General features: G+C 35.9%; 1 protein-coding gene across 1 annotated transcript in view; it reads left to right on the top strand.

The window, feature by feature from the left end:
- The window catches only part of SEMA3E (semaphorin 3E), a 147,889-nt gene that overhangs the window by 86,012 nt on the left and 45,034 nt on the right, over positions 1-16,843 (top strand). The window contains exons 3-4 of the mRNA XM_063327313.1: positions 17-76; positions 4,656-4,775. Coding sequence (XP_063183383.1) covers positions 17-76; positions 4,656-4,775 — 180 coding nt within the window. The remainder of the gene's footprint in view (positions 1-16; positions 77-4,655; positions 4,776-16,843) is intronic.

Raw genomic sequence — 16,843 nt, 5'->3', positions numbered from 1 at the left:
TTTTTTTTTTCCTCAGATCCATTGGCCTAGTACACCTCTGCAGGCAGAAGAATGCATAATTAAAGGAAGAGATGCTGTAAGTATCATTAATTACAAATCATATATACTTTAATTATACTAGTGTCTGATCCAAAACAAGGATTCAGGCATCCCTAAACTTCAGAGAGATCACAGTGCAGATATAATACTAAGTGTTGCAGCTTAAAAATGTGTAACTACTGTGAAAACACACTAAATTATTAGTTTAATTGCTTTCCAAACCAGCTCATAAACAGGCAATGAACACTTTTGATCATCTGAACTTTCTCCTAATTCTTTTTCTGTTGATATTCAAGAAAGTACCTTAATAATTCTCCCTTCCCATTTCTGTTCCCTTTCATTTTCATACACATGGGATACCTTGTCTATTCAAACTTTTCCGCATTCTAATTTATCTTTAAAATTCACATTCTCCAGAATAATTTCAAAAAAACAGTTAAATTATTAGTAATTATAAAATATACTCCAAATTGTTTTGCCCTATAGGTTTTTTTGGTATATTAATAAAAATATTCTGTTTTAATGAGCCCGAAACTGTTCTGTTCTTGTGATTCAGTGCTTTGACTGTAATCAGTTCCCGGGGAAAGACCTGAAAGCTCACTGACATACAGCAGCTGATACCATTGGCACCACAGGATGAAAGTTCTACTGGATGGGAGCTCTCTTTAATTTTGCAGTTCACCAACCTCATTATCTGCACCTCATAAACACACAGCAAGTACAACACCTAATAAATCCCACAACTGAGAGAGCTCACACTGTACCAAAGGATTTGAAAATGATGATAGTTTTACAGCAACATTGACAGGAACGTAGGACATAGAAGGACACATACACAGTTTTCCCACACAAACACAGCAAACGGGCAGCCTTGACGATAACCACAACATATTCCCAGTGAAGATTAGGAAGCTATAAAGATTCCTGTTGAAGTAAAAGCATGAGAACTGCCCACATCAAGTGAATCGGTGAACCAAATTGGAAAATAGTAATAATAATAATAATAATAATAATAAAAAACAACATGATACTTTACTCCTCACACACACCTGGCCTAGAACTGATCCTTTTTGAGGTATCTTGGAAGTTCATTGCATTTTTGTGGATGCTTTTGTACCCTTGAGGATTTCAGGTGGCTTTGGTTGAAAATAGTGTTTTTCTACATTATCCAAACTTTGTGGACATATTAAATAAATCCAAAACCTAAATTCTTTGAGCTTTATTTAATACTACCTCTCAGCATAGGCTGTTATTACAGCTAAAGCTCTGTCATCTTTCCTTCACCACTACATGATGGCATTTATTTTCTGATGTTTTGACAATATTCTTTGGATTAAATAAGTATGGAAATAGATACTGCTGTTCCAACATAATGTAAAGGTATCCCCCTCAGACTCATGAGGTTCCCTAAAATTCAAAATCTTTTACAATCCAGTTTGTCATTATGAGTCTTCAAACTTGCATTGTAATGAATATGATCATTTAAAAAACCTCATGTGTTTCCCACATCTCTCTGTACTGTGAAAGTTAGGTGTCTCTATTTTTTAAAAGAAAACTACAGAATTTTTAAATAATCACAAGATTCCAGAACAGGACTCTTTAAGAAAAAGATGTTAACATTGTAAAAGCTGGAAATATTGTAACACCAAACAATAGCAAAGAATATTCCAATCCTCACATGAGACCTAATTATGTGTAGGACTATGTGAATGAGTAAAACTAATTAATTCCAGGGAAACCTTAGAAATTTTCATTAGCATGCTCAGTATTCAGTAAGCTAAATTGCTCAACCTGAAAGGAATCTAAATTAGAATCAAAAACTTCCCTATCACTTTTCTTTTCACCTTTATTTTTTGTAGCCATAAACCAATATTAGCTTAATGGCATTATGTCTTAAAATCAACCTTTGCTATTTCTAAATTCTGAATGCTGTATTTCACACCATAAAGTCTCAGAAAAAAAATTACTTATCAGTGCTCTTTGAAACCTTTTTACTTATTTCCATGCTGTTTCTTTCTTTAGTTTCCTTTGCAAAAGATCCTTTACTCAGTGAATAATTAATATTTAGTAGAACTGAAAATGTTGTAATAATGATCTCAGTGTTGGTGTACTTCATGTGTTCTCTCCTACCTCTTTCTATATAACAGAACAGGCTACTTTTACAAGCTCTTACAACCTTTAAAAGTTATCAGTTCATCTTGTAGTAGTAAAACTGCAAGTACTGTAGTCATAAACACGGTTTCAGAGAGCTTGTAACAGACTGGCTGGGACAGTCAGAAAAGCCTTGTCTTAACCTTGTCTGTGCATCATCTTAAACTCAGGACACACTTTTCTGCTCTGGATCAAGCCAAGGGAAAAAAATCCTTCTGCTCTCATCCAGTGTGACAGGAAACACACCTGTTGGCCTGTGGTGTGAGAGCTTTTGATCTTTTCAATTATTTTATCAGAACTGGAAATCATTCAGATACAAAAATCGAATTCTGTAGTGATGACTAACTCTTTTACACTGAGAAGTTTCAGATGAATAGAATTCCACAGATCTATTAATATGTCTAGGGAATCTCCTAAAGACAACCACAACATTTAATTAATTAATAGAGTAGGAAGAAAAATTATTTTAATGTTCCTTTGGCTGATGCATCTCTTCCTTGTTATGTGTACAGGATATTATTAATGGAGCCAGCAGCAATGCCTAGTTGCCTGACACTTCCCAGAATAGCACCTTTTTCATTTGTATATAAATGATAAATCTAGCCATTTGGAATGACTTTTTTCTATATTTGGTATCTGCCTCATCCTGGTTTTTTTCTGCAGAATTTTTCAGGCATTTCTATGAAAACACACATGAGAAAAAATGTGTAATTTTTGCCCCTTTTTAAAAATTCCTAATATCTCTCTTCCTGCCAGTGCTTTTGAGATGAAAATCAAGACCTGCAGGAACATGTGGCTAAAAAGGGAAACTATGTAGTAAAGACCAGACCGCCACTGAGAGTGAACAGAGGGGATAAGTCAGAAAGGTCATACTTGGAGGGCAGGGAGAATCAGGAACAGCATCAGTGCCCAGTAAAGCATCTATTTAAAAACTGCAAAGCATCATAAAATTCCTAGGTATTACCATTCTACTACCACGAGTCATCAAGTGTTTGTGAAATGCACACGCAAAGTGGGCACCTCTGTCTTTGAGTGATAATCCATGTATAGAGGATCACATCCTGCTATCCTCACCTCATTCTTCTCTCAATTTGTCTGACAATTCAAGCAGCATTTTTTCAGCAGGTCTGAAAATTTTTGTCCAGGTGAGAGACCATGTGGAGAATTTTTTTCTTACGATCCTTATTTATTTGTTGGAGCAGTTGGAAGACTTTCACTGAATGACACAAGGGTTTAAAGAAAGAAGAGAGATGGTTTCTTAGTTTTGAACTCTATGTGGATTTGCAAGAGCTGAATTCTGTCCATGGCCCTGACTCATCCTCTGTGACATTAAGTTCTTGCAGACGGTTAATAAGACCCAGGACTGTTCTCATATAAATATAGCAGTCTGAAAACCAGAGTAGTCATCAGTGAAGGACAGAAAATTTTCAAAAAGGAAATTGCTCCCCTCTGTTTTACACATTCATTTTAAGATAGAACGAATTGCCTTTTGGAGATGTCTGGACTTCTTCAATGACTATTGAAAAAATCCTAGGAGAATAGTATAAATTACATATCTAAACTTCTGAATGGCTAAAATTAGCTAAAATTAATGCCATTGTAATTGTCGTCTTGAACTTGGTGTGACTGTCTTAAAACCCAGGGTCTGAGTTGCAGAAATATTGAGCAATGAATGGAAATTAATAAGAATTTTGATCCAAATGCAGAAATCTGTAAAACCAAGTCCCAGGAGTCACAAAATCAATGAATACTTTTATCTCACTGTCTCCATTCATGGTTTCGCACGGGAAGGATAATGACCGCACATCTCAAAGGGATGTTTGAAAATGTTTTAATTGTCATATTTATGAAGCTGCAAATACACTAATGAGTCCCGGAGTATTGCCCTGGGGGAAATGAATCATTTCTTCTTCAAAGGAGGGGGAACAGTGGGAACAGATAAAGCATAAGGCTATATAATATAAGAAAATATTGATTAGCAATTAACTACAAAAGAAAGTAATGGTCCAGTGGGATCTTATGGAAAAAGGTAAGAAAAAAGTGTTATTTTTCTTGAGATAAAGTTTATTTAACCTGAGAGAGAAATCATTTGCTGACTATTTATATCTCATGCTGAATCCAATGTCTAGCGCATCTAATAATGCTTAGTAAAACAAATATTTATATTTGCAGAGTATCTCTGAGATTAAGGAAGCTCAAAAGTGTGTTTTATAACTTAATAACTCCTAACTGGTTAAGTATCTAAAATAAATTGTGACAAATCTCTTCTTTAAACTTTTTTCATGTCAAAAATGTTCATCCATGAAATTGGTGGCACTGAGGTACAGAGTGAAGTGGAGAACTAAGATGTTATATTTAACAGAATATAAAGTTTCAATATGCAGAATATCACCTGAGGGCACCTAAGATATTTATTTAAAAAAAAAAAACCTAATATTTTCCTGTTTATTTTTTATATAAACTAGGATGAATGTGCAAATTACATCCGTGTCCTTCACCGATACAACAGAACACATCTTCTGGCTTGTGGAACAGGAGCTTTTGATCCGGTCTGTACTTTTATTAGAGCTGGACATCCATCAGAGGTAAGAAACTTGTTTTACAGTAGTGACTTTTTTGGTCTGGATTCCAGAAAAGCCTCTATGGTTAAAAATAAATATTTAAATTCAGATGCTTAGACTTCTCATACAAACCATACAAGAGATATTTCCCCTGATGAAATGTAATGCTGATCTAAAATTCAGTTTGTGACTGGAGGAACTCACCAATGAGTGACTAGAACCACATCGCCAGAAACAGTCTCCAAGGAGCCAACCTATTCTGTGCACCTCCAACTGCTGTTAAAATCAGAAACATCTCAGAAGTTAAGACGCCAGCATAGCACTTACATTTGAAGTTATTTGAATTGTAGAAACACAGTGTCATCTGAAATTGAGGAAGGAACTAAATAAAAAGCAATTTTAAAATAAGGCAGCTTTACATGTCATCTTTGCTCCTCTCATGAACCTCCTGTCAGGCTTCCTGGTACAGTTTAAAGGAAGCAATGTCTGTATATTTAGGAACACTATTTAAGAAAACATAAGCAACAGGCTAATAAAAATAGAAACCAAACAAACAAAAAATGAGAAACAAGACTTGTATATAAGAATGTGTGGCCCACATGGTCCTCCCCTTATGTATCACTGTCCTTCCTTCCCTTCTTTTTGTTTATTCTTCTTTCTTGTCAAACTGAAGTTCTAAAATTTTACCCATACTGAAGTCATGGGAAAATTACCATTTCTCTGTTTGTGTAGGCCAACAGGAAGTATATTTTCTACACTAGTAAGTAGTTATATTAGTTTTCATTATCTGAAAAGCTGACCATCGGGATTAAATAAGACAGGTGTCATGTGTATGGTAGGTTAAAAATAACACATGGTATGTGAGTGAGTGGGCAAATGGTAATTTTGCTTTCTTTGACTGATAAGGACATCATGTCACTGCAGGAAGTGAAGAGACAAGATCCTTCCTCAGAAAATTGCTGTTCGGTCTCTGTTTGGTGATTTTGCTATTTGGTCAGAGTATCCTGATCCACTGACTTCCGATTACTGTCCCCCCATTTCTGCCACCTCAGCTCTCTTGCCTTTTTTCTTACTCGCTGACTGTCAAGGAAAGGAGATTAACACACGAAAAAGTCTTAAAAATATAATGATGCTATTCAATTTTGAAACAAGACCTTTATTAAAAACCAGTAAAACTCAGACTTTAATTTGAAGGGTAAGTGCTGGTTTATAATATGCCATTATATACAGTTAAATGCAGTTCATAATATGCATCTGGCTGAAAGGAACGTTTCTTACATATTGTTGACATTTTTTATTAAATGTATTGAACTTCAATATAAGTAAAATCTAACTTTGTTCTGCAAACTAAGTTGTTTCTGAACGGCTTCTCTTTAAGTAGCACATGGTGTATTCAAGGCTTATATACATTTGAACAATGACACTTTGCAGACATGTTGAGGTATAAAGGGTGGGAGGTAAAACGGAAGCCCTTATAGCAGACCTATGTATCTAGATACCTGGCTAACACAGCCTATGAAGCTAGATTCACTCTTCCATATGGACCCACGAATCAGCAGTATCAGCACAGAGGAAGTACTTGCTCTGTGGTCAGGGACATTAACCACAAGTTTCAGTAGTGCTCCCTGAGCTGATGGTGAAAGGGAAGGCGCAACCCTCTTAAAGTACAAACTGTGTATAAATACAACTTAGGGATACAGACATTTAAGAACATGAAAGAATAGCAGGACTGTATTTTCTACAACCTTATCTCTCTCAATTTACTGAGAAGGCCAAAGAGAAACAATCTGATGGAACAAAATATCCAGTTGTGGCTCCTGTTCTTGGTGCTCACTAGTCCTATTTTGCAGGAAAATGTATTTCATTGTTGGCTTGCAATGAAAGTTCATATCAAGTCATCCATTTCTGAAAAGCCATTTGGTAAGAAAACAAAGCATTACTGTTTTTCCTTTGAACAGTGAGAATATCCCAAAGCCATGATCATAATCATACTGTTCGGCATCCTGATCTAGTATCTAGCATGTTTTTTGTGAGGTGCAATCCAGTTAGGAAAAGGAACATTCTGCCTCCTGTATAAAGTCTTACATGCTTTTGCAACTACAAATTCATACTTACCAAAACCAGGTTTGAGCTGTGTCTCACAGAACACTGAGCTCTTGTCAACAAATAGTGAAGCCAAAAGGAGATTTTTCACTCCAAAAATAGGCAGAATTTCATTGCTTCATTGTCAGATCATTACTCCTTGGAACTTACTGAAAATCAGAACATCTAAGTTTCTCAAAAAACACAGTAAAAATGCCCATTCCCCTAACCAGTCTCTCTAGAAAATATTAATGCAATTTACTATGTAGTAATTGAAATGTGCTTTGAAATCTTTCACAATCAAATAGTACCATGATACATTATATACGTTTAAATGCTTCTTTCATGCTTTTCATTGTTTATAGAAATTTAATGATACCTTGTATTTTGTCTTAATATAAATAATTATATTTGAATATGTTGATCATATTAAACAGCAAGCAATAAATGTTGGATTTATTGAATTCTACCTCAAACTTGTGTTGCACCACCAGGGTCTAACCAAATATATTTTTCTAAATCAAATTATTTATAAATTCTATGATAAATTATATATCCATTTGAAACATTAAATATATAATGGTTTAATGCAGTCCTTCTATTTTAATATTGGTTTAATTGATATTGCTTTGGAATTCCAGGTTGTTCACTTTCATAAAGCTGTTGTCAGATATTACCTTTCTAAAAATATACAAGTATAATCACTGACAGTAACATGCAGTTTTTTATCTTTTTCTCTCTTTCTAATTACTTTGACTCTGATGAACGTCGCTTCCCCAAATTTAAACACTTCAGCAAATTACCCAGTGTTTTTCTGCCATTTAGAAATAAACTACAAATTGGGAAAAATAGGAGTGCTGACTTTGCAGACAGAGCAACTACTGGTGTTTGCAAAAGAACACATTACAGAATCTTGTCCAAAAAACATAAGCAAGTTAGTTGCCAGACAGTGAGTGAGTTCTTTATCACTGACCTCATGAAATACTTCCAAATGTCAAAAATCTATGCAGGTCAGAAAAGGCTGGATTCCTCCAGTTTCTATTTGTCTATCATCCATAAATGAAGGAGAGTTCTTTTCATTAAAATCAATATCGTTTTTCCTGAAGAAAGCAAGAGTCAGAGACCCTCCACCGCAAATTTCCGATGATGAATCGAATATGCCTCCTTCCCATGTGCTCTGTGAGAACAAATCTGAGATAAGTCCTCAAACCAAGTACAGTAGATGAAGAAAAGTGCAGAAAAAAAATTTACTCTGTCTCCATTCTCACCAAATCAACATTTGGCACTTCCATTGCCTTTCATGCTGACAGGGAAAAAAACAACCAAAACAACAACACGAAAAAAAGCATCTGTATCCAGTCTCTTCCTTTTGCACTGATATAAACTCAGTTTTGGCAGTAGAAGGCAAATGGTGGAAGAAGTGCTTTCTGTCTCAGTCTATGTTTCTTCACATCTAGCTGCTAGTAGAACAGTACTCCACTACTGTCCTATGTAGCTTAAAATACCCTAGGTGAATTATGACCAATTTAGATAAATCAGATGAGCTATCTGCAGTCAGGCAATGATTTTATCTTAATGAATTATCTATTTAGCAGAGCAACAGGTTTTAAGGGTGCTCCAGAGGCCTTCTTATGATCCAAACTGCCTTATTAACTAACTCACAAAGCACCTTTAACAATTGCAGAGAGGAGTTCCACTAAACATGGCTAAAGATATTACTGTGCATCCATAGAACCTGCAAAAACAGTGGAAATTCCAAAAGAAAACATTATGCAGAAATAATATCCTAAAGTTTTGCATACTATATGGTGATGAGACAGGCCTGATTTCTTGGGGGGAAAGCATCTCTGCATGACAAAACCTGTTGAGGGAATGAAAGTTGTGGGAAAGGACAGTGCCTGAAGAGTTTTTCTTCCAGAACTTGCTGTAAATTTTTAACATTGAGCTGGCAGAGTACCATTTTCAGTGTCTCATCTAACTGAGTTAACTGCCGACAGCTGTATTTCTCCACCTCAGAAAGCTGATGGACTAAGTCACCCTTTCCACAAAATGCACTGGCGGTTTCTGGGAGTCTCCCTTAGATGTCCCTAATCTGATGTATTGCATATGATGCTATTTCCTCCTCAATTAGCCAGATGAGATTCTGCTTATCAGGGAACAACAGCTCTAAATTCTAAGTCTTTAAGGCCTGTTAAGGAGGAATTGCCTTCAGTGAAGCAGCAAGTGTATTTGCTTGGAGGATAGTTCAGTCAAGCTGGAATTTCTTCTTTCTAGTCTTAGTCCTTAATATTTCATTGGATGTGGGGAGGGGCGCTTCTTTTTTACGTAGTCTGTGATTCAAAGCAAAAACAGGATAAGGTTCAACTGTGCAATAAGCTTTCCATTTGCCTCTCTCCCCAGGCAAATGGAGGCAATGTGAGGTCCTCAGCTCTTGCTTTAACAAATTGATGTGAATTGTCATGGAAGTTAAGAGAGAATGTTCCAGTCATATCTCAGTTTGTTATATGACATAATTTTTCTGTTCTTGACCAGCATTTGGTAATATCACCATTCTTTCTGCTTTGTTATGAAACAAAACCATATACATACTTATATCTACTATTTTAGGATATTGTTTCTGACATATCTTTTTATAATCAAGACAAACAACGATTTGCCCGGTTACTCCCTCTCCATGTTTTTTCCTATTACCTCATCTCCGTTCTCAGTTTGCAGAAGATTAAGGAGGAGGAACATCTGGTTTCACTGACCAAAAAGAAGTGGGTGTTGGTCAATCCTTCGTTAGATTCTTGCCCTGAAAATATTCACTCAGAGACACAGTGTCCCTCTGCATGGATAAACAGCCACCAGTTGGATCAACTTGATCTATTTATGGAATTGAATCTGCAATCTTAAATACTACAAAATTGCTTATTTATTGCAGTGCTGCGAATCTATAGTTCATGTGAAACTAGTCATTAAGCTGGAAGATGTTTAAACCAATACCAGGTGTTCATATATATGAAATGCTGCCAAATAAGCAATACAATGTCATAGAATTTTTTACCAGAGAGGTTCTTTACATCATCTAGGCTAAATGCCCACATCACAGGCTGACAAACTGCATCAAAAGATCCAAAAGCCCCAAGTTTCAGTTAGGTTAAAGCATTTTAGGTTTTGGAAGTTAAATATGCAAACATTTTGAGAGAGATTAAAACGGTAACTAAACTCCAAATAGGCAGGAAATTAATCAGGTGAGCATTACCCGTAAGCTCACAGCACACAACAAAGGTGCTCCGCTGCAAAAGGGGAAAAGAAAAAGCTGAAGACCCACATCAACCCTAACCTGAAGAAGTATTTTTTACTGAACCCATGGCTTATCTATGTTCTCCTAAGAGAATGAGAAAGTACTAGCCAAACAACACATTAAATAGAATTTCTGCACCAGCGCAAATAACAACCCAACCTCCGTGACTGGCCAATCTCTGAACCTTCAAAAAAAAATAAGACAAACATCCTCTTGTGAAACAGGGTGAAAAATTTCCTTACAAACCAATTGTGAGAAATTAAAGTTCAAGAGTTTTGTCTATAATCACCTCAATGAACAGCGGTATATGTGAACATCAGCAAGGAAAATGAAGAAAGGGCGACTCTGTTCTTCCCATGCTTTGCTAGGAAAGCCATAATGGGTGTTGCATAAATAGAAACAAAGGCCAGAAGAGGCCATCAGAACATTTTATGTGGTCAGTCACACACTGCATGGGTAATTTCTCCCAGATATTGAATTCAAGCATATTCAGCAAAATATGTATTGTCATTTCAAAGAATCCAGATAATGGTAACTCCTCTATTTCTCTGGTAAGCTGTCCTAATATTTAATTACTTTCAATGTTAGGAAATAGCCCCTTACTCAAGGTTAATTTTATCTAAGTTCAACTTCCTGTCATTTGACCTTGATATGCCTTTGATAGTAAAGTTGAAAAGTCTCCCACTATCTTTTCCACATCTTTTCCACATGTAAGTACCTATGCACAAAGATCAAGCCACCTCTTTACTTTTTTTGATAAGCTGAATAAATATAGCTCCTTAAACCTCCTATCGCAAGGATTCCTCAATCATGTTTGTGTCCTTCCTGTGAACTCTCTGCAGTATTTTCACATGTTCTGGAAGTGCGGACACTAGAACCAGACATGCTATTTGATGGTGTGTATACAGGGAAGGTCACTTCCCTACCTCTGTTTGAGATTCCTCTTTTCATAGACTCAAGTGCTGAGTTCTTGGCACAGCATCACAATGAGAAATCTCATTTTAGTATTTTGCACTTGACCCAAAGTTCTTCTCTGGAGCACAGAGTTATCCTAGTTTACACACTGAGTTGAGGCACTTAATTAACTGTCTCATATGACAAGGTCAATGACGAGATTTCTAGAGATGCCTGTCACTGTCAGCTCTAACAAGGCACCTGGTATGCCAATGATCCTAAATGAGGCACCTCAGTCTAAAGCATGAAGATAGCCTCACTCCACCTTCTAGGGCATTCTCTATTGCAAGAGAGTGCACCTTGCTTACAGTTCTATTAAAATCTACTTTGTTAGCTTCTAATCTTTAACTTGGTATTCAGAGCATTCCATAACCCGAGTGCACCCAGAGCTCTCATTAACCTTTCCCCTTCATTATTTATGCCTCCCCAGTCTTTTTGTAAAATTTACTAGGAAAGAAATCATACTTGTTTTTTTAAAATCACTGCTAAATTGAAAATTCTTCTATCAAAAACAAAATTTAAGGAAACCTTTAGTAAAGAAGGAGTCATCAATGCATACCTAGTAACAACTGTACTTCGATATATGTCAGCAGTTTATATTTCTTAATAATGCTACAATGGACATTGTTTCATCAAATAGCTATGTACTAAGTCAAATGCCCGGAAGAAAGCCAAGCATTCTGTATCAGCACAGCTGTTCTTATCAGTCAGTCTTACACATTGTAACAGGCAACAGGTTTGTTTGACAGTACTCTCCATCCATAAAATGAGATGAATGACATTCATTACTTTTGAGTACTGTCTAAATATGGCCGTACTTAAAGTTTAAGTTCAATTTGGCAGATTAGTAGAGAATGTGAATTGATCAGCCATATGAAATGAATTTTCCATCGTATTAAACCTGCCCTTTGCAAGATTAAAGACAGATGGTAAGGAGAGAACGAATCAGTACAGAGGAATAATACTATTATCCCAAAGAGAAAGAAATACTCCACCTGTGTGGTAATTTGGTGGGGGTAGGTAAAATATTCCAGCTCTCATCATAATGATTTTTAGATTCTGCCACCTTTATTTATGAGAGAAAGTAGTTTTCTAAGTGAGGGCTGCTGGTGAAGTCTATGGCATTGTTTGAGGAGTGGAGGTACTGCTCAATGAGATGTTAGCCATCATAATTAAAACCAGCAAAAAAGAAACAATGACAGAGTTTAGTTAATATTTTTGCAGGTTTATAAAATGCACCCTTATTATTCTATAACTGTTCTATAACTTATGACTGATAATTATTCTTATTTGACTGAGATCTGTCCAGGAGAATTATTCCAGATTAAAAAGTGAACTAAAAAGAAGTATTGCAGTTCATACGTGTCATCAAGAGGCAGTGGATCCACTCCTCCGCCCTTTCTTCCAGAATGGCCTAGTTTGGCATGCCCTGTTGAAGCTCTGCAAAAGGACTGTTGTTTATCTAAGGCTCCACACCACAGAGACAGACAGAACTTCCCCAGGGCATCTGCTTTCCTTCTGAAATCCATTCTCAGTTGAATGTAACTGTTGTCCTCTCCATACCCAATGCATCTGTTGCTCCATCCATCACCCAAGCCTAGACTGTAAGCTCAAACCAGAGACCTGTATCGTTCCTTTTTAAATTTTTTTTTCATGACCTTTGTCCTTAGTTGTTATGATAGTAATCATTAGAGGAGAGGACTTTATTTGGTATTTGCTCTGATGTGACCCTCGTAATCTCAAAACCAGTATTACTGTCAAAATCAAGGAAAAAGGAAAGTCTTGGTTAGCCAGGCTCTGCGTGAAGAACACATTTCCTCACAGAAATCCCCTCACTTCTGTATAGCAATTTTGTACTATCTTTAGTTCCTCTTTCACCTGGTCATACGACTATATCTCCGTATACAGCTATTCAAACCTTTTAATTCTAGAGACCCCTTATGTGGTCCCTGGAATTTTCATACATACTATCCCACTAGTGCAATGTAATCATAATGTGTTTTGCTAAAGGTCCTATTCTATGCCATAGGACCCTAATGAGTTTATGTGTCCAGCTAAGGTCATGCAAAGGTGTGTCTCCCAAAATTCTGACCAAGTCAGCCATTTCTGCTTAAACACTCTGAACTGCTAAGGATAAATGGCTGTGATTTCTATATGCAGGCTTGGGGTGGTTTGATTGTTGTGTTTTTTTTTCTTATTGCCAGAGTATTTCACATACATTAAATCAGGAAAATATATTATTTCTGTCACTTTAGGCCAGATATTTTGACACAAGTCACAAATTGCTAATCCTTTAGCAAACCCAGACAGCAGTCTGACATAGCTCCAGATTTTAAACATGTTTTCACATTGGAGCCCAATGTGTCTTAATCATTTAACTGTGGAATAAAATGCATAGACCTAAAAAATACATCTGAATTTTTAGGGAGGATTTAATGTCCGTAATATTTTATGCACTCGCATCCCATAGGACGATTGATCTTTTCAGTATGTCACTGAATAGTAAAGAGGATTGAAAACAGATCCTCAGAAGAAATACCACCTCCCAAATAATCTTAATTATGTCAAGTAGCAAAGAACTGACTATTTCAGCCAGTTCTTTGAGGACTCTATTCCTAATATTGTATCCCCATTTGGCTCAGGAAATGAGTGAACATGGAAGGTGTAATTTTCAAAGTTAGTAATCCTCTGACAATAAGCAGAGCAATTTTTTGCCTGTGCTTAGATCCTTTTGAAAATTAGCATTTGGATATTTTTAAGAAGATATTGCATCTTGAAAGGTTCTTTTACTGTTGGAGTATCCTAGTTTTACTTACCCATATATCTGCATGCCTGTGTTATGCTGACTTAAATAGGCCAATAATTTGCAATAGGAACTCATTAAAGTATTCATAGAACAGCATCCTTTACATAACTCCATGGTATTGATGAATTGTCTATTGGTTTTAGATTTTTAATTTCTTGAATGAGTGAGTTGGATTTATATCAATTAGGCTGTTACCTAATATTTGGAACTATAGTTATCACATACTGCCAATACACCTTTTTCTTGTCACCAAAATTTAGTCTGCTTAAATACAAAAGGCCATGTGATGCGAGATGTCTTTTCAGGCCTGACAAGTATGTTATTTTCTTTTGTTATGCAAAGACAAAATATTCTCCTGTGTATCTCTTTTACGACATATCTTCTTGATGAGGCAAGTGTGCAGATTAAGACAGGTCATGCAGTTGAGAGTTCATTTTGAAGACTTATATTTGAATTATATTTTCTACTGATTTACAGACATGTTCTGTGATTTTTCAGATTTTTTTTAATGGGGAAGCCAAGGTTCATTCTTCCTAAAAGAAGCCTCTGCATAGTGTATTCAGTGTGTCTCTCCATGTCAAAATAAAAATGTAAAGATAAATGAGTTTACAAAAAAAACCCCAAGAAAATAAGTGAAAAAATGTTTTGAGATATAAATAACAAAAGAATATTTGCAAAAAAGTGTCATGTGAATTTATATAAAAACATTATAGTGCAAAAGACAGTGGAAATCAAGATGAGACTTTGTGCACTGCACTTCACTTTCTATTGTGGTCACAAAATTTCTCTGAATTCACTCAGTATTCAATTTCTCACATGAGAATAAAAACCCGGTTACACCAATGAAAAGATCTACAAATCTTACATTTGATTCATTTTGAAATAAATTCTTTGGCTCCTCATGTTAGACTGTGCGAGAACGCATGGGTACATATGGATGTGCGAAATGCCAGACTAAAGGTGCAATGTTAAAATTAAACCAGACTTAAAATTTATATGAATAAATGGGAAAGTGCCTATGGGTAACAAATGTTTCTTTGTTTAGAAATAGCACGCTTACTATGTTAAATATTTTGATATTTTATTTTCTACAGAATAAAGTCTGTTACTGTCTTGGATATTTCCTAAGTTGCATTAATTTCCATGGTACTAAAGACTGTCAATAAAGCTGCAGCAGAGTCCCACTGCATATTTAATTTGGTGAAGTTTTTAAATCACAGTTTTACCCATGTGTTAATTTATTGTTTTGTCACTTTGGTTTTAAGATAGTATTAATTAAAAAAAAAAAAGAGTACATGGAACCAGTGAATCCAAGAACAATATCTCCTATTTTGGAATAAGGATCTCAGTGTCATTCTCACCAAGAATAAGGGCAAAATTGCAACGGACTTCAATGGAAACAGAATTGTGAGAGGATGTAACCCTGCAAGCAAAAACCTCACAGCTTTTGTACAGGGGTTCAAGGGAAGCTTCTGCACATGCTGTCTTCAGAGTAGGGATGGGAACATCCCCTTGGCAACCCTCTCCCTCCCGTACCCTCTCCGTTGCAGCTTTCCCTCTTGCTCTGGGCTTCAGTCTCCAACTCTGATGACCCTTGCTGAAAGCCCACTCTACCAGTCACTCAGTCAGCCAGACGGTCCATTAGAATGTCCCTTCCCTGTGGATTCAGCGTGTCCCAGTGTGTCCCATCCCTTCCCAACAGTCGTCTTCGTCAAACAGCGCAATATGATCAAAAAAGGTGAATCTTTGATGTTCGCAATCCCTTTTTTGATGCTTTAGGAATTACTTGAACAGCAAAAAGAGCACATCATATGACACTAACACCACAGGGCTTTATTAAGGATTTTAAAAGAATGTTTCTCATAGTTTCGCACAAACAATGCATCCCTATTTTACACTTTTCCATTCAATGCAATTTGCTTATGAACCCTGTTATTCATAGTTGTCTTTAAAAAAGTCTCAAATACATGACCCCTAGTAAACAAAATGCAACAGCTCTTTCACTTAATGTCATTCTTACTCTAAGGTTGAATAACTATGAAATCATTAATGCTAAGAATGAATTTTGTCCAGTGAATTACAGTGAGTAGTACAGCCAGTGTTAAAAACTATATTCACAAAAATCGGCACAGTCTCTCCCCACAATACTCTCAATATGATTTACTATCCTGCAATGTAAGTATCATGGACTTCTTAAAAAACGAAAACCACAACCAAATCCAAAACACCAAAAAGCGACCAAAAAAGGTACCAACTACAAAAAGGCACAGGTCTCCTGGAGAGCAGACCTTGGCTATACTGTTGGAGCACATGCTTTCACAGCTAAGTATGTAATTAAAGGTTTTGAAAAGGTTTAAATTTCCTTTTACAAAAATCCAGATAAGTTTTACTTTCGTGTTACCTGGAAAATAATAAAAATTGCAAGTGAAAAAAATCCCCTTACAGAAAATCGAATTATTTTTTCTCATAAAAAATATTATTGTAGAAAAATCCGACCAAAGCCTCTATATTTTTAAGTCCCTCATTTAGTGAAAAGATACAGCCTTTGTATTAACATTGAGAATAGACTTAGGTTCTTTGCTGAATGGGAATGGAAGTAAGCATATGTTTTAAATTAGTCACATGCATAAATGCTGTCTTGAACCAGAGCAAAGCAGCACTTGGCATTAGAGAAAGCAATTTTCTGCAACAAAAGTTAAATGTAGCCTTTAAATTTTAATGGCTCTGATTGACCTTTTCTTTCATTATTATTTATAGCCTACATTATTCTTCATTGTCTGGAATTATCAATTCATACCGAGTTAATGGTAAAATGCTTGATGCCCTTGGAAATATCTTCTATTTCTTTTTAAACAACATTATTACTTTAATAATAGTTGAAAGTGTATTATGTTTTCTAAGTTGTGGGTATCATAAATCAAACCCCAGAACCCCATTTATTTTCCCAAACTACATGTAGAAATT

Source organism: Chroicocephalus ridibundus, chromosome 1 (assembly GCF_963924245.1).
Source record: "Chroicocephalus ridibundus chromosome 1, bChrRid1.1, whole genome shotgun sequence".
NCBI classification, from domain to species: Eukaryota; Metazoa; Chordata; class Aves; order Charadriiformes; family Laridae; genus Chroicocephalus; species Chroicocephalus ridibundus.
Note: the sequence above shows the minus strand (reverse complement) of the source record. Positions and strands in the feature narration are given on the sequence as shown.